The sequence below is a fragment of the Pyrus communis genome, chromosome 11 (genome assembly GCF_963583255.1).
Source record: "Pyrus communis chromosome 11, drPyrComm1.1, whole genome shotgun sequence".
Classification (NCBI taxonomy): domain Eukaryota; kingdom Viridiplantae; phylum Streptophyta; class Magnoliopsida; order Rosales; family Rosaceae; genus Pyrus; species Pyrus communis.
Genome location: NC_084813.1, coordinates 25,314,711 through 25,341,792, shown reverse-complemented (window position 1 = coordinate 25,341,792; position 27,082 = coordinate 25,314,711). Strand labels below are relative to the sequence as shown.

Here is a 27,082-nt window from a genome sequence, read left to right as displayed (position 1 = left end):
AGAGGAATTGATTACTGTGAGACAAACATGTATTGAATAGCGCGTTTTATCCTCTCAATTGGTGACAGAATTTTGACTTTGTTTGGTCAGTCTCGACCTTGATTTCTAATCAGGACGGTTCTATATACAAATTGGAATTTTTATAAAGGCATGATTGTGGTCTTGTTTTTCTTCCGGGGAAGGTTGCAACTGCTCTTGTTTTCTTAATTTCACTTTCAATTTATGATTTATTGTTTTTTCATAAAAAGAAACAAGACATAACAACATTGTAATTTTTGCAAAGAGCGTTTATCTGTGTAATCGAGATTTTAAGTTCAATTTCTCTCATGTTGATTGTGTAAAAGATGAAAAAGATGTAAATTGAGGATTCTTAATCATAAAATTCTTTGCATAAAAAAATCATATCTTAAGTGAAAGTAAGATGATTGATTCTGTTGAGAGTATCATTCCACATCGGGAAAAGCGGGATCTTGCATGTGCTTATAAGTAGTTAGGTTACTCTCCATATTACCAATTGGTTTTATGGTGAAACTCCATGCTTCATTGTATCATAGCAAGTTATCTCGCGTGTGAAGCTTAATAGTCACACGTGTTAGGTTGAAAAATTCGTTACACGTGAGGGGTGTGTTGAGAGTATCACTTTCACATTAGGAAAATGAGGGACCTTGCATGTGTTTATAAGTAATTGAACTACTCCCTACATTACCAATTGGTTTTATGGTGAAACCCCGATCTTCTTCAGATTCATAAATGTTCTCTCAAACTCTAGAGTCTACAAAAAACTTGATCACTCACTGTTCAATTTTAATTTAAAGATAGCTGATCATTTATAACGGTCTTCCAGGGTCTAAGAAAAATTTAAGGGAAAATTTGAAATAGATCCAATTTTATAGATTACCTTTTGAAATATGTCCAATTTTTAATGACTTTTGACTTTTGAAATAGGTCCAATTTTTAGTTACTTTGGACCTATTTCAAAAAACCCCAAAATTTAATCACTCCTGTTTGATATTAATTCATAACTGTTCTCTCAAACGGTAAATGAACACGGTCTTCTAGGGACTTACGATTGATCAAAGTAAAAGATACATTCGAGTGATATTGATTTGTGGTCATTGCCGACATAAAATATGTGTAGAAGAATGATACAACGGGGAAAGATTACTGTTTGGCATTTCCTTTCTTGCGACACCTCTATTGCGTCCAAATTATGATCTGAGATTTTTCAGTAAATGGAAATTTCATCACATCATATAACAGCGACAAAATTAACTAAGAAGACTAAAACACCCTTTAAATCATTGAGCCTTGGTAGGGATCGACAACTAACTTTGTCGTGTTAGAGTAGAATTAGCGAAGGTGGCAAGAGTAGACAAGCATGTGTAATGCAAACAAATTCGAGGTTGGTTAGTTACTTCATCACGTTTTTGAGTGAGAAACACTCACATAAATATTTCAACATTTTTCTAACACATAGTGTGATTCACCAGCGTCAGGAATCGAATCTTAGTTGTGCCGTGTAGAATACGAGTTTGCAATTCTTCTCCAATCAATGAGACATCCCGTAGTGGTTAGTTTGAAATTGGGTTGGATATAGATATATTGCTTGAATCCATTATGTAATGGTTGGAGTTGGATGTGAATGTATTGCTCGGTTTTAGATTGGGTTGATGCAATGTGCGGACTTGGTTCTACTGCTGACGTCCTCCAGATAAATTCGATATGCATGCGCCGAAATTGTTCCTCCATTTTGGTATATTTTGCCGAAATTCGTCAAAGGGTTCAGCTCGTATCACCGTACAACTTTTCTATTTAATAACTGAACCCAGATCCTCTTTGGATCCCAAAAAACTGAGCTTAAAGATCAAATGATCCATGCCGTTGAAATTTGATTCAACGGCTACAAACAGGGGTGCTCCTAAAAGTTATAATAATTGAAACTGTTGGATCAAATTTCAACGGCCCGAATCATTTGATCATTAGACTCAGTTTTTTGGGATCCGGAAAGGATCAAGGTTCTTAATAACTCAAGCTAATTCGAAACCACGTGTCATGGAGACACTTGTCGAAACTTCACAAGTACACGTCAACCATGGTCCGAGGTTTCTCTCTCCTGTCTTGCCTACTCACTATATAAGTCTGCTGATTTGAAGTTGGCTCGCCCGCTCGCAGGATGAGTAAGTGCCATCAACTTCAAAACCCTCTTCGGCACTCTCGCAAGCAAAAATCTCAGAACTTACCTGCAAACATGCGGCTCCTTCCTCAAAACCCTAACCGAAAACCGCCCGAGTAACAAACACAACAACCCCGCCACCGTCTGCACCACCCACAACCACCACAACCTCCCCCTCATCCCAAACCTCCTCGCCAGCGTATCGGAAACCAACCCGCCGCTCAGCCTCGAAAATAAATTCGCCATTCCGAAGCTGGCCGCTATGATCCCCGCCACCTCAAGATTCACGTTAAATCTGTCGTAGAAATATTGAGCTACGATAGTATCAGTCGTCAACACTCCACTCCAAAACTGAAAGCATAAGTCAACGCCAAAATCCATGCTCTATAATTCTTGATCCCGCTAGAAATAACACTTAACAAGCTCTCTTTGGACTTATTGTCGACCTTTTGAGAGCGTTTGTAGCTTCCAGAAGGTAGGTCCTGGCCAAACGTCAGGACCAATATGGCCGTCACAACTTGAAAAACTGCTGGCACGATAAATGCCAGCCTCCAAGCTGCGAAGGACGGCACGTTGAATGACATGATGAGAGAATAAATGAGTGGCATGATCAGCTGGGTGACGCCAGAGCCCATGTTGGCCCTGCCAGCGGAGAAGCCGTTGGCAAGGCCGACTACGCATCCCGAGAACATGCAGCTCATCCAGAACGGGTTGGCGACGAAGTTGGCGAGGGAGAAGTCGGCGATGAAGCGGATGGCGATGAAGGAGTTAGGGGAGGAGACGAGGGATGTGGAGAGGATGACGGGGGCGGTGAGGAGGGAGAGGGTGGCGATGACGATACGGGGACCGAGGAGGTCGCATATAGGGCCCATGGCAATGCGGGAGAAGATAGAGCCGAGGAAGGCAGCGGTGCCTGTGTGACCGGTGTCGGTGTCGGTGAGGTTGAGGTTGTCGCGGATGACGGCGAGGAGGGGAGGGATGGTGAAGGTGGAGAAGAAGTTGGAGAAGAGGGAGAGCCATGCAAGGTGGAAGGCCAGCATGTAGGGTGGCGCTATTGAAAATAACCTCAACTCTGTGGCCTTTTGATCAGCATCTACTGGTAATGCAAACATACTACGATGATCTTTTAGTACTTGTTCTTCGTCAGCATCTTCAGCTTCCATTGCGGTGGCGGCAGCGGTTGTTAATTATTAAGGTAAAGAAAGAAAAAGAACGAGAAGCATTGCACGCAAACCTGTCTGATATTTTTTTGGTGCTTTAAGATGTTGTGTCTTTTGCTTGTACTCATCACAATTATATATTACGCTATCCACACACCTATTTTTCTTTCACACTCTTCTCAATTTTTGGTTGTTTGAACAAATAAATTAAAGAAGATCAATCGTAAAAGATTAACAAGACTGTGTGGTAAAAGTAAGTGTGAATAACACCATTTTATATATTAGTTCTTAGTCAAAGTTACATGCGTTTTCATATCGAGAGCAACTTTGACATGTAACGAGTTTATCATCTCATGACGTTCTAGCTTAATAATGCAATGACATGTAGAAGGACAATTATACGTACCATTACATTATTAAATCGAACACCACCATAACAATAACTCGTTCTATATAAGTTTTTCTTGTTTCAATCTCTCAAGTATGAATTTGCAAATGAATGTGCTTTCACTAGTTCCACCTTTTGCTTTCATAGTGTTCAATTCGTTCTCTTGGAATTATGAGGACAAGGACAAGATAAGAAGGGGCCACTGATTTCCAACAACAATAATCATTACGTTTGTCCAACCATCGTATAAAGATCAGTGTGTCTTGTTAAAAGCTCTTCTTTCAAATTTACGAGGAGGAGAAAATCTTGCGTCCGACAATTAAATCAAACACAAAGAAACAAATTATTTATGTTTAGGTACCACTTAATTTTAATGAAGTACAAAACACAATGCAAAGGAAGAAGAGAAATGCTACGGAGACACTTGAATTTGGATTTTTTGTGAATTCTCTGACATTTTACAGTTTAACGTTAATTTTCGTACAAATATTATAAAACCTTGTGCAAAAAATACGAGACAACAGAAACTTCATGAAAAGTTTCACTTTTAAGAAAATCTCCTTAGCTTTTCTCAAGGAAGAAAATAAGTACAAAGCCCAACGCAAAGTTTTCATTCCTTTGTGAGTGGATCAGACTTTTACATAATCCGACTATCGGACACACAAGAATTTTTTCGAGACAACAGTTTTAAGCTTACAACCAAGATGAATTGATTACTGTGAGACAAACATGTATTGAATAGCGCGTTTTATCCTCTCAATTGGTGACAGAATTTTGACTTTGTTCAGTCTCGACCTTGATTTCTAATCAGGACGGTTCTATATACAAATTGGAATTTTTGTAAAGGCATGCTTGTGGTCTTGTTTTTCTTCCGGGAAGGTTGCAGCTGCTCATGTTTTCTTAATTTCACTTTCACTTTCAATTTATGATTTATTGTTTTTTCATAAAAAGAAACAAGACACAACGACATTGTAATTTTCGCAAGGAGCGTTTATCTGTGTAATCAAGATTTTAAGTTCGATTTCTCTCATGTTGATTGTGTAAAAGATGAAAAAGATGTAAATTGAGGATTCTTAATCATAAAATTCTTTGCATAAAAAAATCATATTTTAAGTGAAAGTAAGATGATTGATTTTGTTGAGAGTATCGTTCCACATCGAGAAAAGATGGATCTTGCATGTGCTTAGAAGTAATTGAGCTACTCCTCATATTACCAATTGGTTTTATGATGGAACTCCATGCTTCATTGTATCATAGCAACTTGTCTCGCGTGTGAAGTTTAATAGTCACACTTGCTAGGCTGGAAAATTCGTTACATGCACGTGAGGAGTGTGTTGAGAGTATCACTCTCACATTAGGAAAATGTGAGACCTTGCATGTGCTCATAAGTAATTTGACCACTCCCTATATTGCCAATTGGTTTTATGATGGAACCCCGACCTTCTTGAGATTCATAACTGTTCTCTCAAACTCTAGGGTCTAAGAAAAACTTGGTTACTCACTGTTCAATCATAATCTAACAATAACTGATCATTTATAACGGTTCTCTAGACGCTAAGAAAAATTTAATCACTCACCGTTTGATATTAATTCATAACTGTTCTCACAAACGGTAAATGAACACGGTTTTCCCCTACTCATGATTGATCAAAGTAAAAGATACATTCGAGTGATATTGACTTGTGGTCATTGCCGACATAAAATATGTGTAGAAGAATGATACAACGGGGCAAGATTACCATTTGGCATTTCCTTTCTTGCGACACCCCCTTTGAGTCCAAATTATGATCTGAGATTTTTCAGTAAATGGAAATTTCCTCACATCATATAACAGCGACAAAATTAACTAAGAAGACTAAAACACCCTTTAAATCATTGAGCCTTGGTAGGGATCGACAACTAACTTTGTCGTGTTATAGAGTAGAATTAGCGAAGCTAGCAAGAGAGGACGAGCGTGTGTAATGCAAACAAATTCAAGGCTAGTTAGTTACTTCATCACGACATTTTATATTTTTTAAGTGAGAAAGATTCACATAAATATTTTAGCCTTTTTCTAATCATATCGTGTGATTCACTAGCGTCAGAAATCAAACCTTAGTCGTGCCGTATGAAATACGAATTTGAAATTCGTCCCCAATCAATGAAACTTCCCGTAGTGGTTAGTTTGAAATTGGGTTGGATATAGATACATTGCTTGAATCGATTATGTAATGGTTAGAGTTTGGACGTGAATATATTGCTTGGTTTTAGATTGGGTTGATGTAATGGGGACTTGGTTCTACTGCCGAAATCTTATCAACAAATTCGATATGTATGCGCCGAACTTTTTCTTCGATTTCAGTATATTTTGCCGAAATTCGTCTCATATCACCGTACAACTTTTTTATTTAATAACTCAAGCTAAAGAGATTTTTCAGTGTGACCGGTACACAAGGTGGTGCACCGCGCTTCATTATACAAATAGTAAGATATGTGTGTTAAAAAGTTAATAATTTAAAAAATAAAATTTCTCATCACTTATATAATAACACGTGGTGTACCATCTATATTTCCATCAAAATAAAAAATTTCTTCTCAAGCTAATTTGAAATCATGTGTCTTGGAGGCACGTGTCGATACTTCACAAGTACACGTCAACCATGGTCCGAGGTTTCTCTCTCCTGTCTTGCCTACTCACTATATAAGTCGGCTGATTTGAAGTTGGCTCGCGCGCTCGCAGCATGAGAAATGCCATCAAATTCAAAACCCTCTTCGGCACTCTCGCAAGCAAAAATCTCAGAACTTACCTGCAAACATGCGGTTCCCTCCTCAAAACCCTAACCGAAAACCGGCGCATCGCCGACGGAATGGCCCTTCACGGCCATCTGATCAAAATTGGTCTTTCATCGGAGAGATTTATAGCCATCAGGCTTCTAATTATGTACTTGGATTCGAGAAAATCTGATGAAGTTAGTGAGATCGTTAAGGGGTTCGATGGGTTTGATTCAACGGTGCATAATTGCTTGATCAATGCGAGCATTCAATGGGGAAATCTCAACGAAGCACGCCGCCTGTTTGATGAAATGCCTGAAAGAAATGAGGTTTCGTGGACTGCGTTGATATCGGGGTTAATGAGATGCGGAAGGGTGGACGAGTCAATGTGGTACTTTGAGAGAAACCCGTTTCATAATGTGGTTTCTTGGACAGCTGGGATTAGCGGGTTGGTGCAGAACGGGTTGAATGTTGAAGCACTGAAGCTTTTCCTGAAGATGCTTGGTTCTGGGGTCAGGCCTGGTGATGTTACATTTACCTCTGTTGTTAGAGCTTGTGCCGGGTTTGGTGAGATCGGTTGGGGGATGAGTGTTTTAGGGTTGATTGTTAAGACTGGATATGAACACAATTTATCGGTTTCTAATTCCTTAATTACATTATGTTTGAAGATGGGCGAAAAGGCCTTGGCTAGGAGAGTATTTGATCAGTTGGAAAAGAGAGATGTTGTATCTTGGACCGCAATCCTAGATATGTATGTTGGGACAGGAGACTTGAGAGAAGCGCGTCGAATCTTTGATGAGATGCCAGAGAGAAACGAAGTTTCTTGGAGTGCAATGATTGCAAGGTACAGTCAAAGTGGACATCCGGAAGAAGCCTTGAAACTGTTTCTTCAGATGATTCAAAGTGGATTCATCCCAAATAGGTCTTGTTTGGCTAGCATTCTTAGCACGCTGGCCACCCTCGAGGCTTTAAGAGTGGGAATGAACATCCATGCACACGTTGTGAAAATTGGATTCGAGAAAGATGTCTTTATCAGTAGCTCTCTTATCGACTTGTACTGCAAGTGTGGAGAAACTAAGGATGGACGTACAGCATTTGACTCGATTCCAGAGAAGAATGTGGTCTCATGGAATTCTATGGTTGCCGGGTATTGTCTGAATGGACAAATGGAAGAGGCTAAGGTGTTGTTCTATAGCATACCCACACCAAACAATATATCGTGGAATATTATGGTAGGAGGTTACTTAGAGAACAAACAATTTGACAAGGTATTTGAAGTGTTTAATGAGATGCTTTTGTGTGGTGAAACTCCAAACATATCCACCTTCTCAAGTGTGCTCTCTGGTTGTGCGAGCATAGCCTCGTTGGAGAAAGGAAAGAACCTCCATGGGAAAGCAGTTAAACATGGAGTTCAATATGATGTTTTTGTAGCTACGGCCCTAGCTGATATGTATGCAAAATCTGGGGATATTGAGAGTTCTAAGAGTGTGTTCGATAGAATGCCCGAGAAGAATGAAATCAGTTGGACTGTGATGATTCAGGGGTTAGCAGAAAATGGTTTTGCTGCAGAATCTCTGTTTTTGTTTGAGGAAATGAAAAGAACTTCAATTGTTGCTCCTAACGAGCTCATGCTTTTATCTGTTCTTTTCGCTTGTTCTCACACCGGCTTAGTCGACGAAGGATTGCAGTACTTTAATTCGATGGAGGCTGTTTACGGTACAAAGCCAAAGGAAAGACACTACACCTGCGTGGTGGATATGCTGTCCCGTTCAGGACGACTTGTTGAAGCCGAAGAGCTTCCGAAATCCATGCCATTTCAACCCGAGAGGAATGCTTGGGCTGCTCTATTGAGTGGGTGTAATAGATATAAAAACGAGGAGATAGCGGAACGAACAGCCAAAAAGCTTTCAGAATTAGCAGAAAAGAACTCTTCAGGCTGCATAATGTTGTCGAATATCTACGCTTTGGCCGGAAAATGGACCGATGTTGTGGACATTAGGAGATTAATGAGGGATAGAGGATTGAAGAAGAGCGGTGGATGCAGTTGGGTTGAGGTGAGAAATGAAGTCCACTGTTTTTATTCAGCAGAAGCATCATACTGTCAGTTAGCGGCAATTTACGATCTGTTACAACTTCTACGAGTCGAAATGCTGGCTATCGAGGAGTGAAGAAGAAGAGAATCTACCAAATACCATAAGTGCGCTAGCGTCTACTGAACGCTGATTAATTCAAGCCAGAAATATCTTTCATTAGGGGTGAGATTCTACTGCAATATACAAATCTAAAAGAACAGAAACTGCCGCATTCTTTGTGTGTATGGTTAGGGTTTATGTAAATTCCAGTCACCTCTACAGAAACAAGTGTTTCACCGTCCTCCTCCTCCTTCGCCTCGGTCTGGCACAAATGTTGCTCTATGCGTATGATTGAATCAAAAACTGAGTCAGTTCATTCTCCAGTTCACCTCCGCGTCGCTGCTCCTGCAACAATTATAACTTCATCTCGATCAACGACCATAAATATATGAACTCCCAAATCGGGTAAAAATCTAGAGAGAGAGAGAGAGAGAGAGAGAGCAGTACGTACATCCTTGAGTTCACGCATACGTTGTTGCATCTGCACAAATTGCAATGTCATGTAAATTAAGAGACTAATAACATGAAAAACCAAATTACTAAACGCAACATAACTTGAACTACCTTCAAGTTAAGTTCTTCAATCCGTTTTTCCGCCGCGAGCATCCTGCAAGTGACAAAAGAACTGAGAAATCGCAAATTATAATGTACAGATATCAGAATTGTTCTTCGACAAGACAATTGGTCTTCCGCGAAGCCAGGTCGGAATAACATAAGTGGTTTACAGATTAAAGTTACAAATGCAGCAACCAAAGTCACCAGTAGCTCACCTAAATCCATCCTTAGAAATGTTTACGTATATGATGAACTACCGTATTTGCCTTTTACTTACTCTGACCGAAGCCTTCTGTTTTCTCGAATCAAAATTATCTTCTGTGAAATTTGCTTCGTGTTCTCGATGCTATTCTCAGACTGCCAACAAAATACATCGAGGACCGGTACTAAGTATATGCTACTTACAGTAATAAGTTTGATTCTGAGTTTTTGGTTCAGCAAACCTGTTGAGTAATGTACTGGACATCAGTTCCGTCATGTCCCATGTGCCTTTTCGCAAGTTGTGGTTCCAATGGCGTATCAAGATCCTTCCTCTTTTTGACGTTTCCTGCTAACACAGGAAACGGATTTAGTAGACAAGAAAAGTATGAAATTAATGCAATTTCCGATCGTTCAAAAATTATTGACTGCATAGTTTCACCTTCTGAGGAGATATCTGCTGTTATTTGCAGTCCACTGGATGAAGCATCTGATACGGCGACTTGGGGATCTTCTAAGGATCCCGCTGCACCAGTAGATGCTTCATGAGAACCGTGATTCAGTAACAAAGCTAGGTGCAAAGAATTTCTAGTTCTTGAAGAAGGTGATTTTGGACGACGCAGTCTCTTAGAACGAACTTTTTTCACAGTCTGATAACCGGCGACTTTGGAATATTTCTTCCTGCCAAGGTAAACAGAAAATGCATCAAACAGGAAATTACAATTCTTTGTCATTGTATAGACACCGGAGTTCATATATGACAGTTCGCAAAGTTAATTTATAGGCTCATAAACTGCTCTATGAACCAAATTTTTCCTCTTTAAAAGTTGAAGTAATACAAACTTGAGCCAGACAATATTTACAGAACTAAGAAAAATCCGATTAATGTCACACCAGTACTCCACCGTCATTTGCTTTAAACGATCTTCAAGCTTGTGGAAGAGGGAAGTTTTTTCAAAATCTTGCTTATTGTGAGTAGGCTGAATAAAATTTGGTTCCAGGACACCTACAATATTATCACATAAATCAACAAACACATACAACGATTTGAACTAGATATACCTTTAAACAAAATCTTGAGAACGAGATAAGTGCAGTCAGGAGTTCTCACCGACAACTCCTCTCCCGGTACTGCCTGTCATTTGTTTAAGTACACGCCAAAATGGCTGCAAAATATTAATGAATGAGGAACAAGATTACATGCACACATCCCCCGTCGTTATAAATCCTGGAGTGCAATACTCAAATTTATACAAATGCCATATCTAATAATAGTATCATTCCTTCCCTGAAATTTGCAAACAGCAATCCATCCCACGGCATTTCATAAACATAGTTGAGAACTCTATACTACGTACTGAAGGCTTACACGGAACATTGAGGGTTCTAAGGAGGTTACAAAGCACATGTAGCAGAAATAGTTAATGCAGTTCACTGACTATAAATCAGCAACACTTTTTTCACTATGTAAAATATCAGAGATAGGTTGGTGAGTCTTATTACCAAAACATGCGTAACGAACAATTTAAGAGAGCAAAAAGTACCAGTATCAGACGATTCCGATGGTAGATATTGAAACCATGAATATTAGCACGTGCAGCTTCCTTCCAAAAACCTATTGCGGTAATATATTCAAGCTGAAAATTTAAGAAATTACGCATGGTAAAGCCACTGGATACCAAAAAAATGCATGCTCACAAGCGCATGTGGGGATGAAAAGGATTGAGACAGAGTTGCTGATCACAAAAGATTTTTATTAATACAGATCCACTTTTTGAGTTATAACTCTCAAACCATAAGCTACCAGTATAATGTTTAAAACCCTAAGAAAATTGTGAACCATGAAGCTGTTGGATACACATTACGCACATAGACTAGAAGACTCGAGTCCACGACTACTCTTCAGACATGTTTTATTAAGAAGAAAAGTGAACCAACTTCCTCATGATGTTACAGAATTATGTACGGTCATGTTGTCTGTAGTAGTAAGAAGAAAAGATGTAATCTGTATAATTTGCTCTATTGGTAAGTATCAAGTCAACCGCTTTAACTAACGGAAAAATGAAACTGACGTGATGCATAAGTTCAGATGTGTCTGGTAAATTACAGGGTGCAATTAGTAGCAGCTAAAAATTAGCATGGAGGTGTGGAGGTATTGTAGACGGCACAAACCTCCAGATTTCCATCAGTTGTCGGCCTATACTTGATAGTTCCTTCAGTTTTCGGCCTATATTTGATTAACTCAACAAAATTGAGATACAAGGCAACATTACGGCGCTCAACATCTTGTCCACGCAAAATTATCCGAAAGTTCTGTGGTAGCTGCCTATACAGGACTGATGCATATGCCTATGGAGCATGAAACCAGGCCATCATTAATAAAGACAAACTTTGTGTGGTCAACTTCAAAATGTGAACACCATACTTACACGGAGAGAGTGCCGATACAGGTTAGCAACATGCTGAACATGACGTTTCAAATTGCCAAGTTCTTTGTAGCCATTAATACAAATATCCTGCAAGAACAAGAACAAGACTACAGTAGCAATGCGTCCAATTTGATTCAAAGTAAATGAAATGAAGAAAAGGGATGAACATAACCTCAGGATCAGAATTAAAATCTAGTTCCATATCCCCATCATCATTTAGCCAAAGATTGTAAACGACAATTTTTGTTCCATGATCCCCTATATCATCAAACTGACAATTGGGTTAATAAATCACACACGTATATATAGACTTAAGTGCATATCATGTCTGCATGAATCCATGTATACACATGCAAGGATGTAGGGTCTAAATAACCTCTGTAATAAAGAACACTATCTACTTTAAGGGAATCAACACATAGGAATGCAGCAGTATTTGTCATGAGATTTTTGTCTCGTGCTAAGATTAATGACAAATTATTTTCAAAGGCTTACTTGCTTCAGCAGCTCCTCTTCTGTTGAATAAGGAGACCACTGCAATAGCATGGTCAGATTAGAAGAAAAATGGTCATCATCATGCAGAATTATGGGGCCAAATGTTCCAGCTGATGAATCAAACTCATAATCCACCTGCAGTAGTGGAAGAACCACACTGTGTTCTGAGTTAAATAGTTATTGGGATTCCTATAATGGTCTGTTAGAGAAACTGAAAATGCTATCAAAGTTGATCAATGCCTTCCCTTTGGATGAATCAACAAAAAAACTAAAAATATTTCACCCATTGTAGACTCCACAGTTTGGCATGAATATCACCAATCTTAGTTTGGGTGAACTTGCAGAAGATTTTGTCAACATATAAGAGGATGATATGAAATCAAACTCACCACTGGTACAACTATCTTGTTGTAGCCCATTCGAGTCAAAAATGTATAAGAAAGGAGTCCAACACTTTGAGTCAGTTTCCTGCGAAGGTCATAAACCAATCAAAACAGAACCTTACTTATTGAATTGTAAACCGGTCTCTCTCTCTCTTTCTCACTTATACCAGCAATAGTTATTTAATAACAAGGAAAATGTCCTACAAACAGAGTAAGTGAAAACATATGTTCTTGGGCCAGACCTTGACTCCATGTGGCGACTGAAGACAATAACATCTGCTCCAAGTCTCATAGAGCTGGTCTTGAAGCCATTTCCATCTGAAAGGCAAAAGGGTTCCCAATTAAAACAAAGGAGACAATATATCATGCAAAAGATTCAGTGAACAAAACGAAGTACAATACATACATTGTCCAATGGTGAACTCTGATTTCTTATCGGAAAATCCAAAACTTATGCAGCACCTTAAAGCTTCAGGGTCCATTCCGCCACCATCATCTTTTTGTTGGCCATTAAGTATCATAATCCAATATTGCATATGAGATGTTGTCCTGGTCCATATATTAATGCAAAAAAGGTACAAAGGATTCATAGGCCTACCTTGAATTACCAAAGCTGTATTCCCATGCCGTGGGATCGACATCTTGTCTATGCTAACAAAAGTAGCTCCATTTTGTATCTAATCCACACAGACAAAGGTTGTTACTAAATTATTGTATTCCCCGGTTAAACAGAAATCAAAGGTAGCATAAGTAAGCACACTCAAAGAACCTTTTGTTATTATTATTTTTTTGTTTTTTTAGGCAATAGAGCAAATGAAATCAAAGTACGATACAGGTAAACAAGACACATCGTCCAACTTTCTACTGAAATTCAAATGCAAGAATACTAGCAATCAATACATTGTGTAAAGAAAATAACGAACACAAGGGTGATTCCCTAATCAATTTACTCTGTCTATTTCCCACAACCAGAATATAGAAGAGAATCATGAGATGGAAAGGAACTAATGAACATTGCAAAGACAAAAACAGAGAAATCAGAATAATAATGGTAAGGGGGATTTGGGCAATTACCTCATCAACTGCATTGTCGAGCAACTCTGCCATGGCTGCAAACGAGTATCAGAAAGAGCACAAAGAAGGGGGTACATGGAGAAACAAGAAAAGGGAAGCCAACTACACATATAAACTGAAAATACCTCCAAAAGCCCACTTATGTGAAGTGGCATTTGAGTGAAGGAACTTAGGATGTATGTGCATACGGTTTATTCCATCTGCAAACCAAAACTTGTAAATAAAATGGTCTGAAGATTTTAGATTTTTTTTATTTTTTTGCAACAAAGGTAGGAATCATGACAAGAACATTGATGGGAGCATGCAAGCAACTATATTTTTCATATATGGGTTCTTCAATTTTTCTTTTGTAATCATTTCTTGCCCATTTCACAAACAGAAAATGTTTTAGTTCTTAATTTTTCAGCCCAGATAATTACTCTTCCTAGTAAAAAATTCGACAGCTCCATATCAACCATTCAAGAGGAGTCAAAACTGGAATTTAATACACCAATGAATTTTACAACTTTTAATCTCTTCAAAGTCCAGTTAACAGCTTTAAATACCCAATTACGGTTAAATGCAAACACCTCAATGATAAGAGTGCATTTTTGCTCACCACCATTTATGTGGTGTATGCTCACCATCCTATTCATCAACGTTAGATAAGTTTGAATTTTGAGATTTGTATTTATCCACTACACGAATCTCGAAATTCAAATTCATCTAACAATGATAAATAGGGTGGTGAGCATACACCACGCTAAATGGTGGTGAGCAAAAATGCCCCCCAATGATAATAGCAATCGGAATATTGCAAAGGATCTGGGCGTGTCTACTATTGCTATTGATCCAACCTCAAAATTCCTTTTTAAAAAGCTAAGAACATCATTAAGGAGAGGGCTTTTGCCGGCTAATCGAGTGCCTTTACTAGTGTGCTACTTTCTTGCTTTTCAAATGACCTGTATCGACTTTTTCTTTTCTTTGCTGATTCCTTTCGATGAAATTTGCCATGTGAAAAGATGATTGCCCTGGCGGAATGCCATTGAAGCAAGGGGCACAATTGAAGAAGGTGGTGTGATGCAAGAAGTTCAAAACAAAGTAATGAAGAGAAAACAAAATGAATAGATAAAATAAAAGCAGTAAAATATTTTACACTGATTTGCAGCTTGGTTCCCCTTTCCCTTCCCTACTTCGTAGTCTCCCGCTTTCCAAAATTGCTTACAAATCGGTGTTGGACATACCGAGTCTGAGGGTGCAGACTCAAAGCCAGGCTCAGCCTCCCTTCTGCAGTTTTCCATACCCGACTCGCCCATTTCATCATCACTGCATAAATCTATGATTTCTGAAGTGCTCATTCTGATCTGCAAACCAAAACAAATAGAGTGAAATCCAGGACCCAATAGAGAAGAAAACTAGCACAAAATGACTCAACCCAAATAATTCTCACTAGGATCATATTGATTAAACATGTGTGAGAGATGTATGCATATATCCTACAAACAAACCAAAAGCGCACAAAAAGTGCAAAGAAGAAGCGACGGCGGTGCCAAGAGAGGATGAGCAGCTGCAACAATTCTAATGCAACTAAAGAGAGGAGTACTACTTTCAACGTGATGCTAAATGAAATTGAAGGTTGTCAAACAATGACCGTAGTAAGAGAGTAATATATGCAGAAAAGAGAGCATCCAGCAAAAAAAAATAAAACCCCCCAAAATCTTCACCGACGGAAAAAAAAAAAAAAAAAAAAAAAAAAAAAAAAAAACCAAAATCCAGAGAATCAAGCAAGATAAATTTTGTGAGCTGCATTGCTAAAATCTAAGGCCATGAAACGGATACACAGAGAGATAGCAGTGACTAGTGAGGCAGAACCAAAGATAATCAAAACCCAGCTCAAGATACACAAAATAAGCACGCATGAATAAGAAGATGAAACGGGAGTTGCTAAAAACGCATGATAAATAATAGCTTAGCGCTTAAAAAACAAAAAACAAATGTAGAAAAATAGCACAAACAAAAAACCCACATCGAAGAAAGCTCAAAACTGAAAACCCACATCAGAAAAAGCTCAAAGATGAAGAAGGAAGAAACCCAACCCGGAAAGAAGGAAGAAAACAAGATTTGAAAGAAAACCCAGAAGTCTGAGCAGCTAAAACCCAGGAAACGAAGGCCCCCAATAGCTCACCAGGAAGTTCGCAAATGGAATGAGGGGTTGAGTGGAAGACTGTAGTGAGAGGAAGAGAGAGAGAGAGAGAGAGAGAGAGAGAGAGAGAGAGAGAGAGAGAGAGACCAAATGAAAAACTCCGGTTGACAAGCATGAAGGTTTAGTGGGAGATGAAAAAGTGTGTATTGTGTACCGAAAAAGCAGAGGTACATGCCAAAGTTGACGCCTTTCGCTTTCCTTGTGATGGAAGTTATACATTAATTAAACAAGTTTTATTTTTTATAGGGTAATTAAACAAGTTTTATTTTTTATAGGGTAATTAAACAAGTTTTATTTTTCTTTTCAAGAGAAACATGACCCCTTTCTATTTTGTTATTTCGTATTTGCCATTACAGGAAGAAAGGCAAAGGCTTGACACTCATGCTTTTTCGTTTATTTTTGGATACCTTCTTTTTGAGTTTTTACGAGATTTCTCTACAGTTAATGAACGGAGTACGTCATCAGAACGTTAGTGGTGTGTTCATTTATAATCTGAAATAATAGAAGTACAAAAATAATTCTCTATTTTCTGATCTCTTCTTCCTCTCTTTTCTCTCTTCCTTCTGTTTCTCTTCTCTGCGCAGAGTTGTGTGTGTCAGCTCTCCTTCTTCTCATTCATTTTTATAAGCAAAAGATTACTGTAGCAATACTATTTACTTTACAAATTTTCTTCAAATAAATGGTGAAAATATTGTGCATGAATAGTAACTCATCCGTCTTTCTTCATATAAATAGTTTGATTTTTCTTTGAATGAATAGTAACAAACCATTCATATAGGTAATCTACATATTATATTACAATAACAACAGAAGTATAATTTATCACATCCTAAATTTGCCTTTAGGCTAGAAATTAAATTTATGGGAAATAATTCTCGTATGTCTTCTCCTTGGAGATGGAAAATAAAAAGTTTTAGAAAACTTTAACGAAAAGTTCATAGTACTGTTCATTTTAACGAAAAACCATATTTTTACACAATTTCTCATTTCGAAATCTTCTTTTCCCGCAAACCAAACGATTGGCTAAGCGTCAAACTAAGGAGGAGTCACATTAGTTCTTTAGCAGGAGATGCTGTTAATTGTGAGCGGTCAAGCTTTGTTCATATTTTTTTCTACTTTCTTTCTTGATGTCTGTAAATTTTTGGCCGGCAGGGAGAAAAAGATAAAAGAAAGCTAGAAGAGGAAAGTAAATAAAGCAATTTGCGAAAAGGAAGTTGACATATTTCTGAGAATTTGATAGCACCTAACAAAGGCTACTATTTTTGCATTTTTCACTGGCCATATATGGGAAGAGGATCATCTTTGGATTTACTTTGTGGAGATTATAGACATTACTACATTCTAGTCATTTATCATACATTGTGAGGTTAAATACTATTTGTATTTAATTTTAAATAAAAAAATTAAATAATTTCTGACGGCATAATACATGATGAATGATTAAGGTATGGAAATCCTAAATCCCTAAAATCTTCGTAAAGTTGATCCGGATGAGATTCAATTCCCGCATATGTAATCCAAGTTAAAATTAAGCCAAAAAAAAGTAAAAGGAAAAAGGAAATCAAATGAAAAAATGGCAGGTACTGCCAAAAGTGGGATGACCACCACCAGCCAGCGCGTAATACTTTATTTTTGTCGCATTTAATTCACACGGCCCAGACTTTGTGCTGTCGAAATGACAAAATAAGCAAAAACAAAATTCAATTGTGAAATGACAGTCTAGTCTGCAATTCTGCATAAACCCAAATATAGAATGCCAGTTGGGAGTATTTACTGTTGAATAGATTTAAATTTTGAAATCTGTATGTAGTAGAATATAAATTATAAATTTTAGGGTGCGTTTGTTACATCTTCTTAGAAGGGATTGGCTTGGATTGGCTTAAGTAGGATTATAATCCTACGTTTGGTATGTTTTTGGGCTAGAATAAATGAGACTCGCTTCGACTAACAGTCCATACGCGCTTTGTTAAAGCACATTATTTAGTCTAGAGCTTTCGCTTGGTATTAAGCGGGACTAAAATGGAATATGAGGCCAACGCCTGCTACACCCTGACATCCACTCTACCTTCTTCTTCTATTGCGTCGTCATTATGGCTAGCTCGTCGGCGGTGCTTTCTTTTTCGCGGCCCAAGCCTGGGAGAGCTAAAGCGGCGCTGTTGTAGGCCAAAATCGCGAGTTGATGGAGGACCTGGCAATGCTACCATCGGTGAGCGTTGCTAAAAAGAAGTTGACGATGAAGGTTGGGGAGATCTATTCAATTTTATGCAATTTGATTATTTGGTTACAGGTTGGGGAGATCTGTTCATTTTTCACGTAATTTGGTTGCTAATAAGATTGAAGGAGAAAATTAATTAGTTTTTAAAAGTTAAGATAACTATAAAATAAGTGAGAGAGATGGTGAGATTGTGGAGATAAAAAGGCAAGTGGAGGAGCTTACCGAAGAAATTGAGAAGGGGAAGAGCAGAGTTTGCTGGGAGAAGGATTGTAGGAAGAAATTAATTTTGATAGAAAAGAAATTTAATTTAATAAAAATTATAAAGTACTTTTTTATTTATAATCCAACACTACACCAAACGCTTGATTAAATTAATCCAATTTAGTCTAGTATAAGCCAGTCCAGCTTAATCTTTGAAACTAGTCAAGTCCAATTTAGTCCAGTGCAACAAACACACCCTTAAATGACTAACTCATCTAATGGTAAGTATAGTGGTGAACATTATCACCACTTGGAAAAAAATTTCAGCATGATGGGACCATGGACTGATACACTAAGTATCATAATACGAGTGATTGTATATTCGGAAAAGAAAAACTTTCAACCACTTGTATCATAACACTTGGTGTAGCTGTTTTTTATGTTTACTAAAAAATGTCTCCACCACTTAAGGATGGTGAGCATTATTACCACTTGATGAGGGTGATGAGCAAAAATACATAGGAAAATGATAAAAGCACATCTATTTTAGTTTTGTCACACATTTTTATTTTATTTTGTTATTTTTTTGTTTATTTTATTTAATTTTATAGCCCAAATTAAATATGCGTATGTGAAAAATTAAAAAGAGTGTGAAATTGTGACATCCCACATCGCCCAGGGGAGTGATCCTTATATGTATATTCGCATCCCTACCTAGCACGAGGCCTTTTGAGAGCTCACTGGCTTCGGGTTCAGTAGGAACTCCGAAGTTAAGCGAGAATGGGGCTAGAGCAATCCCATGATGGGTGACCCACTGAGAAGTTGCTCGTGAGTTCCCAAAAACAAAACCGTGAGGGAATGGTAAGCCCAAAGTGGACAATATCGTGCTACGGTGGTGGAGCGGGTTCGGGAAGTGATCCGCCCCGGGCTGGGATGTGACAATTTGGTATCAGAGCCTAATCCTGGCCGCGTGTGTGCCGACGAGGACGTCGGGCCCCTAAGGGGGGTGGATTATGACATCCCACATCGCCCAGGGGAGTGATCCTTATATGTATATTCTCATCTCTACCTAGCACGAGGCCTTTTGGGAGCTCACTGGCTTCGGGTTCAGTAGGAACTCCGAAGTTAAGCGAGAAGGGGGCTAGAGCAATCCCATGATGGGTGACTCACTGGGAAGTTGCTCATGAGTTCCCAAAAACAAAACTGTGAGGGAATGGTAAGCCCAAAGCGGACAATATCGTGCTACGGTGGTGGAGCGGACCCGAGAAGTGATCCACCCCGGGCCGGGATGTGACAGAAATGAATTGCGGGCAAAATCATACACAATCTAATAGCATAATTTGACTTCATATGAATGTATGTTCGAGTTGAGTTCATGTGAATTAGTGAGCCGTTGAGAAAATTAAGTTGTTGAATTTTATTTTAAAGTTATTGTCTATATTAGGGGTGGTTCGGTATGAGATACCATACCAAAACTAGTATCCCGAATCCCAAACCAAAATTTTTGGGACAGGAATTTGAAGACCAATCCCAAACCAAATTTTTGGGAATCCCGAAATATTTTCAGGATTTTGGGACAAATCGGGAATCCCAAATTGAAATATGAAATTATGAATTGTTCTTCAAATATATAATTCAAGAACACATTCATGAACTAGGAATTTCATTTCATTCACACTACCATTTAATTGAAACTGACATGCCTGACTGTTTTTATCATAGTCAAAATTCAAATTAATTAAACCCTTTTTGCAATCTGTTGAGAGACAAAAGAATCAAGTCTTCTGAAATCATCAGCCATGGCAGAAGCAATAATAAAATCCACATGAATATCAAACAAAACATGAAAAATATGCAAGGTGTAGGGCATTCCAGGTTGCAGAGCATGAATTAGAAACTACTAGCATCAATTATAAAAGAATAATATATATGTATAAATATATATATATAATAATTAACATTATATATTTTCGGTTCGGTATGGGATTCCCGAAATATTGAGAAGCCAATCCCGAATCCCATACCGAAATTTTGGGATCGGTTCAGGATAGCATCTCGAAAATTTCGGGAATTTCGATTTGGGAAATTTTTGGTTTGGGATCGGGATTTTTTCGGTTCGGTTTGGGATTTTTGGGAATTTTTTCCACCCCTAGTCTATATAATTGGTAAGCATTTCTAGTGAGAAGATGCAAATCTGATATGCAAAAATTAATTTATATCGCATTTCATATTTTTCACATATGTATGTGAATTGTACTTCGATAGATGTATAAAATCTCATTTGATTTTCTTTCTTTAATTGATGAGAATCATCACCAAAAAAATTTAAAAGAAGATGTGAACTTACGTTTTTGTTTATATTTTTTTGATAAAGATGAATATTTTGTTGAAGTTCATATGTTCACAAAAATCCACAATATTAAAGATGCGAATCCGATTCGACTGTGGCATGTCTGCTTAGACTGCAATTGGAGTTGTAAGACTGCGTAATGCATTGTTCAAATCAATTCAATTCTACAGAACTTATGGAGAAGAGATTCTCTTCAGATCTCTTTCATTAAGGTTATAGGATTAAGTGATCCGGACCTTTGAAATTTCATCCAATAGCCCATCTGTTTTGACTCCTTAAAATCTATAATAATTTTTTACCGTTGGATGAAATTTCAAAGGTTCGGATCACTTGATCTAGTGACCTTGGTGGAAGAGATTTGGAGAGGATCTCTTCTCGAACTTCTGTATGCCTATTGCCTAAATGGAGAGAGGATCCGGCACATCCATATATCGTAAATCGTACGGTCAGTTTTTGTCAAGTACTGTTTAAATTCAATTTTAAATATAAAAAAATTATAATGATTTCTGATCACACGATATACGATGAACGAATGTGATTGGATGATCATCAGAATCCATTCGGTGAGAATCCTCCTGGGCCTAAACGCAGTCTTTATAAAACTCACCTGACATCTAAATTTTTGCTCATTTTCTTTTGCCAGAATAATTTTCATGTAGCAATGTAAAATTTCACTTATTTTCTAACCGTCACATTAGAGCATCTCCAACGGGAGCCCAATTATCAGGGCAATTGGATTAAATCACCCTCAGACACCTAAAAAAGGTAGGGTAGAAGCCCATTGGGCTGCCCAGTCATAAGCTGCCGGGCCTTGAGCCTGACGACAGTGGCTGACGACGTCAATGACGTCGCGCAGCAGAAGCCCGGCCCCACCCATGTGCAGCGAACTTAGCCAACGACTCGTTTTTCCTGGGCTGACAAGGAGACATGCAACTCTAGTATGAACAAGTTGGTTTGATTGGTGAGGGAGATTTTTTTTTTTTAACAAACGGTATTATTTACATTAACAAAAAATGGGTGGATTTAACCTCACAATGAACTAGTAATAATGTGATTTCTTGTTTACATTTTTTAACTTCTCACCCACCATCATTTAATTTCGTTTATGTTTGATTTATTAGTTTGATAGAAAAAAAAATAAAGAGAGATGCATGACAGGTTAAAATACTGTATGAAAATCATGTCTCTTAGGATTAGTATATAGGTTAAAAACACTGAAAATCATCTCTCCTAGATGAAGAGTTTGAAGAAGGTAGAGGTTAGTTGATAATACTAAACGTCAAATATTTGAAGACGATGCTGCCAACATTCGAGAAGATGAGGTTGGTGCCAAAGCTGAAGAGGATGAACGCAAAACCATCACACACCAAACAGTATTTGATCACGTACGTGAAAAAGGCAAAGAACTTGGGAACTTCCTTGTCTTGGTGGCATCAAATGGTGTGCATTCTGCATCCTCAGAGCCCTTGGTTTTGACAAGAAAACGTACTCGTGAGAAGCAGCTCGAACCCCATAGCGAATTCGAGGTTCTGCAAGAGTTGGAATGCAATAAAAATTCCAAGACGGACTGCGGTGAATCCATCTTCAGAACCCAAAGAGGCAGAACAAAAGCAACATAACATGAACAATCTCCCTACTCCCAGAAGCTCAGCTACCGCGAACCTGATGGATGACAGAGGTAGGATCGTTACCCGAATACACACTCAAACACATACTAATCACTCTTTAGTTCTTATATATGTAATGTGGATGTAGAAGCTGGTCTTCCTCTTGAACCTGAAGATGGAACTTTCAAAACTTCAAGAGAAGAAACAATATTTGAGCACAAGGTACAGATTTATCCCTTCTGTTGACCAGCCTGCGGATGTTCTCACCAAAGAGCTTCTGAAGCCGTGCTTCGAACTTCTGAGGTCCAAATTTGTCACTCTAAGACGGCCAAGTTTGAGGGGGGTTGTTAGTAGGAGAATCCGGTTACGATTTTGTTGGGCTAGGTTTTGTAAATCCTTGTGGACCTAAGTTTACTTGTACTATAAGTCGCTTGACTAGCATATATTTGTACTATTGTGATATCAATGAAATCAAGAGAATACAATTCTACACATTCGAACAAAAGCTAAGAGTTTTCCGGTGACCAATAAATCGAAGGTGGCGGATTCTGGTTATTCAACCAAGAAAGAAGAACATCCTCCTGAGTTGAGTGTCGATACTACTGGCATGCTAGTAGGAACAAAGTCAAATACCGTTCCGATAGACACTTCACTCGTCTCATATTCGGGAACCAGGGGAGTAGACACATTTCTTGGATTTGAGAGAGTATATTTTCGTTCCTATGATGTTTCGTCCGATGAGAAATGCTAAGGATGCTCTCTTAAGGTGAGACTCTTCATCTACTCTTTGTCACCTTACAGTTTGACGTTAATTCTCATATCAACATTATAAAAAATTGTTTAAAAAATAAAAGGTGACAGAGAGTACATACCGATTTCTACTTTTGAGAGAGTCTCCTTAGCATTTTTCTTCTTCCGGTACATGAAAACGCGAGCATCGAGTCGCAGCCTTGATTTCTGATAGCATTTAGAGCCTGATGATTGCAAACTTCAATTTAAGAGTTGTAGCAGCTTTTGCCTGGCCAAGATTCTCTAAATGGAAGTTGTATCACATGTTTTGGCATGAGAAGTGACTTTCACATTCGTAGTTTCTAGTGTTTTTATCCTTTAGTTTCTCTCTAAAGTTAGATAAAATTGAAGAAGTGCATGCAGAGAAAATGCGGTGGGAAAATCATTTTCTATACAAAAGATAGTATGTGTAACACTACACTACTTATAATTGATTAGTAAATGTGGCGCAAATAACATATTTTAGTGTATACAATTTGAAATTTTTTATTTCGGACATTATAATACACAATAAACAATAAAATGCATATTAATCTACCAAGCACCGACCACTTGACAATACAATTAGGGATTTGGATCCTCACCAGATCCCCTCCCTGAGGATCCTAGGGATCAACGAACACAGACCGTTGATAAAAAATCGTCCGGTCACAATTTTTTCCTTTTTTATTATTTTCAAGCAAAACGATGGTGCTTTACTTTTTAAAATATAAAAAGCATTTAATTGAGACTGCATAATTTTTTATCAACAATCCGTGTTCGTTGATTTCTAAGATCCCTAGAGAGGGGATCCGGCTACGATCCAAGTCCTACAATTAGTAGTATATGACAAAAAAGTCAGTGTGGCGTACCAAAAAAAGACTTAAATGCACGAAATATGCCATCCAATTTAGATACGTTCAAGTCTGTAGCTGTAGGTTGTTATTACTATTTTCTGGGTATTTTTTATCTTCTTCGTTTTTTATGGAAATATTTTTCCTTCTTTTAAGAAGGAAAACAAAATTCCGAAAGAAAAAAAAAAAAAAAAAAAAAAAAAAGCAAATTAATCCCAATGGTGTGGAGTGTGGACATCCATTTGGGATGCATGCATTAGAACACAAGGCCCTGTTGTGGAAATCACCACGAACTTATTGCTCTTTATTTTTTAAGGAGTGTATTTTTGCTCATCATCATAAATTATGGTGTATGCTTATTATCTTATTTATCGTCATTAGATGAGTTGAATTTCAAAATTCGTGTAGTGGATAAACACAAATTTCAAAATTCAAACTCATCTAATAGTGATAGGTAGGGTTGTTAGCATTACCACTATTTAAGAATGGTGAGCAAAAATGCCTACTCAAAGAAAAAATAGGAGTTATAACTCAAAACTGTTCGTTGCCAATTCGTATTAATGATATGAACATTCCATATTATATATCATTGTACAAAGATAATCAATTAAAACTAAGATCGTTTAATCATTTGAATTGTATAAAAATAAATGAACGATTGTGATTATAAACACAAAATTCTGTGATTCAAATGCTAAGAGATTTGAATAGAAGTTAGCGTTGAGTAGCCAAACATATGTCTTATTTTTCCCTTAAGCATTAAGCAACGACCACCAGCACAGCCAGCAACTTAAGCAAAAGCAGTTTTACTAAAAGCATCGGGATTCGGAATCAGTCTCAGAGACGATGAGCGACGGTGACGAGGAAGCACCGTTCGATCCAATGGTAGGCATGCCCCGATCAAGCTCTTCCCACCACCTTGATGATCTCCTCGAGATCCCACTTCATCTCCGTCGTTTGCAGATGGAGGTAGCACGACGGCACATAAGGCGCTATTTAGAAGCAAGAGACGACAATCTCATCCATGCCAATATCAATTATTTCAACCATAACATTGGCAATCGTTTTCGTCAGCCGTCGTCTGCTGCGGTGGCGGCATCCAAGGCGTCCATAGACGCCATGCCGAGAGTGACGGTCACGGTGGTAGGCGCCGACTGCGCCATCTGCATGGGGGACTTGGAGATCGGCGGTGAAGCCAGAGAAATGCCTTGTAAGCACAGGTTTCACTCGCCTTGTATCGAAGCGTGGCTGTGCCGGCGAGCGTCCTGCCCGCTTTGCAGGTTCTCTGTTCCCAAGGAAGAACACCATTAGCATTAGGCCATGCCATTGTGAATTTGTGATTGTGGTTTGTTAATCTTGATTAGTCCCTTGATTAATTAGCTAATGTATTAATCTTTAGTTTTGGAATTGTCATTTTCTTTCTTAATTTTTTTAAAATGCAAGTTATCAGTTTGCTATTAATTCAATCTAGGACACAAGGTTTTTCGTCCCTGTAGTTTTCACAAGGTTTCATTTCGCTTATTTGATTGTTGTGTTGATTTGGCTACTCACTAGCCTGGTAATTTCTTGAACGACTCGTGAAACCGTCTTAAAATGATACAAAATAACAGATTTGGGATAAACCTCTTAACGAGTCGTGTCGTTATCGCATTATCGGTAAGAACCCATCAACGAGTCGAATCGTTATCAGGTTACTTGTTAAGAACCTAATAAGATATCGTTTGCGAGAACTAGACATTTAACATGATAATTTCTTGCACCCGTTAAGCGAACACGAAAAAGACAAGATCCTTTAACGAATTTGGTCGTTATCAGGCCTACTTCTTTTGTTAAGTATCATTAAAATAATAAGTTTAACACGATTCATTAAGATAATGTGCATGACACGAAAATGATACAAACACGACAATACTAATTTACCAGGCCTACTTCTCACTCATTGAGGTATAAGGTTCAATTATCCTTCTCAACAAGTCAATATAGAAATACAAAAGAAATTGTCACAAATTGACGACTAAGCTCAAAGTGTCAAGTTCGATTCTCCGTCAATCAATATTTTTTATACAAATTTAGTCTATTTTTTTTTATTAAGAAGATTTATAGAAGTATTTCAATTTTTTGTGATTATCATCATGTAATTTATCAATGTTAAAAACTAAATACAAAATGTGGCGTATGCAATACGTGAATAGAATTCATCTTCATCGCGAAACAACCCCGTAATGATTCTCCATAAGTCCATATAAAAAGTATGAAAATGACGACGTGTCAACTTGTTATGTCACCAACTAACGACAAAGCTCAAGCAATCAGGAGCGTTAATATGAGTTGTTAAGTTTAATAGTCAAAAATTGACGACGTGGACTTGCTATGTCACGGCTGACGACGTGTTTCCACACATGGCAACGACGTGGCGCAATTCTGAAACCCGAATCACGTGCTTGACGTAGGAGTCCATAAAGGTTAGGATCCCCTGCTGAATGCATCAGACTAAGACTCATCATATCGGGACCGTTGATTGCATTACCCTGAATGCTCTCTTGGCCAAATCCAGGTACTTTCTTTGTCCTCTTTAATTTCATTCTCCCTCCTCATTATTCATCTATCTGTCTACGTCTAATAAATTAAGGTGTCTATATATATATTTGGAAACGGAAAAGGATCGTCGTCCGATCCCTTTTACGGGGATTAAGGAGATTCTGTGATATAGACCGTTCATTGTATATCGTATGATCAATTTTCGTTATGTACTATTTATATTTAATTTTAAATTTTAAATTTCAAATGATTTATGACCGCACAATGTACGATGAATGACCTGGATCCTAGGAAAAGGATCCGGCGATGATCCTTTTCCTTTAGAAACTATACTTATTTTACGGCGAGAGATTGTGCGTTTTTAAAAAGATTTTATTAAAACTTTAGTTTTAAACTCACTCACCCTTGTTTTTCACTCTTCCAGGAATTAATGACAAAGCTATTGTGCTGACGAAGATTTCTAACAAAAAGTGATATAGGAGATTACTTCCAATGGTATAAGTCTTATTCTACTTTTATTGTACTTTACATATATTCTGACGTCTCGTGTGAAATGAGTTAAATTCCACTCCGATGCACAATCTTGTATTTAGTCATTTTCAGTTTAAATTTATTCACATTTTCTACAT

The 27,082-nt window shown here is 37.9% G+C and overlaps 2 protein-coding genes and 1 pseudogene across 2 annotated transcripts; 1 reads left to right on the top strand and 2 right to left on the bottom strand.

Annotated features, from left to right (window-relative positions):
• Window positions 1-1,910: 1,910 nt before the first annotated feature.
• LOC137709387 (high affinity nitrate transporter 2.7-like) lies at window positions 1,911-3,480 on the bottom strand (annotated as a pseudogene).
• Window positions 3,481-6,441: 2,961 nt separating this feature from the next.
• LOC137708156 (pentatricopeptide repeat-containing protein At2g13600-like) lies at window positions 6,442-8,640 on the top strand. The gene has a single exon (XM_068447164.1). The coding sequence runs from the start codon at window positions 6,442-6,444 to the stop codon at window positions 8,638-8,640; it is 2,199 nt and encodes a 732-aa protein (XP_068303265.1).
• A 59-nt stretch (window positions 8,641-8,699) lies between these two features.
• On the bottom strand, window positions 8,700-15,995 carry LOC137708157 (protein MICRORCHIDIA 6-like). Its single transcript, XM_068447165.1, has 21 exons — window positions 15,814-15,995; window positions 14,874-15,081; window positions 13,864-13,938; window positions 13,739-13,773; window positions 13,263-13,341; window positions 13,071-13,160; window positions 12,907-12,982; window positions 12,671-12,749; window positions 12,282-12,416; window positions 11,959-12,057; window positions 11,787-11,873; window positions 11,530-11,706; window positions 10,902-10,994; window positions 10,469-10,523; window positions 10,252-10,363; window positions 9,800-10,038; window positions 9,603-9,706; window positions 9,437-9,516; window positions 9,169-9,211; window positions 9,056-9,085; window positions 8,700-8,949 (listed from the first exon to the last, which is right to left on the bottom strand). The coding sequence occupies exons 2-21, from the start codon at window positions 15,073-15,075 to the stop codon at window positions 8,884-8,886; spliced, it is 1,956 nt and encodes a 651-aa protein (XP_068303266.1). The 5' UTR covers window positions 15,076-15,081; window positions 15,814-15,995; the 3' UTR covers window positions 8,700-8,883.
• Between the last annotated feature and the right edge of the window lie 11,087 nt (window positions 15,996-27,082).

What these genes read in the sequence shown, in the direction of transcription:
- LOC137708156 (XM_068447164.1), top strand. Translation starts at nt 6,442, where the DNA reads ATGAGAAATGCCATCAAATTCAAAACCCTCTTCGGCACTCTCGCAAGC.
- LOC137708157 (XM_068447165.1), bottom strand. Translation starts at nt 15,075, where the DNA reads ATGAGCACTTCAGAAATCATAGATTTATGCAGTGATGATGAAATGGGC. An exon ending in ACATAAGTGGGCTTTTGGAG is followed by an intron (nt 13,774 to 13,863) that starts GTATTTTCAGTT and finishes ACTCGTTTGCAG; the next exon opens with CCATGGCAGAGTTGCTCGAC. An exon ending in TCGACAATGCAGTTGATGAG is followed by an intron (nt 13,342 to 13,738) that starts GTAATTGCCCAA and finishes TGTGTGGATTAG; the next exon opens with ATACAAAATGGAGCTACTTT.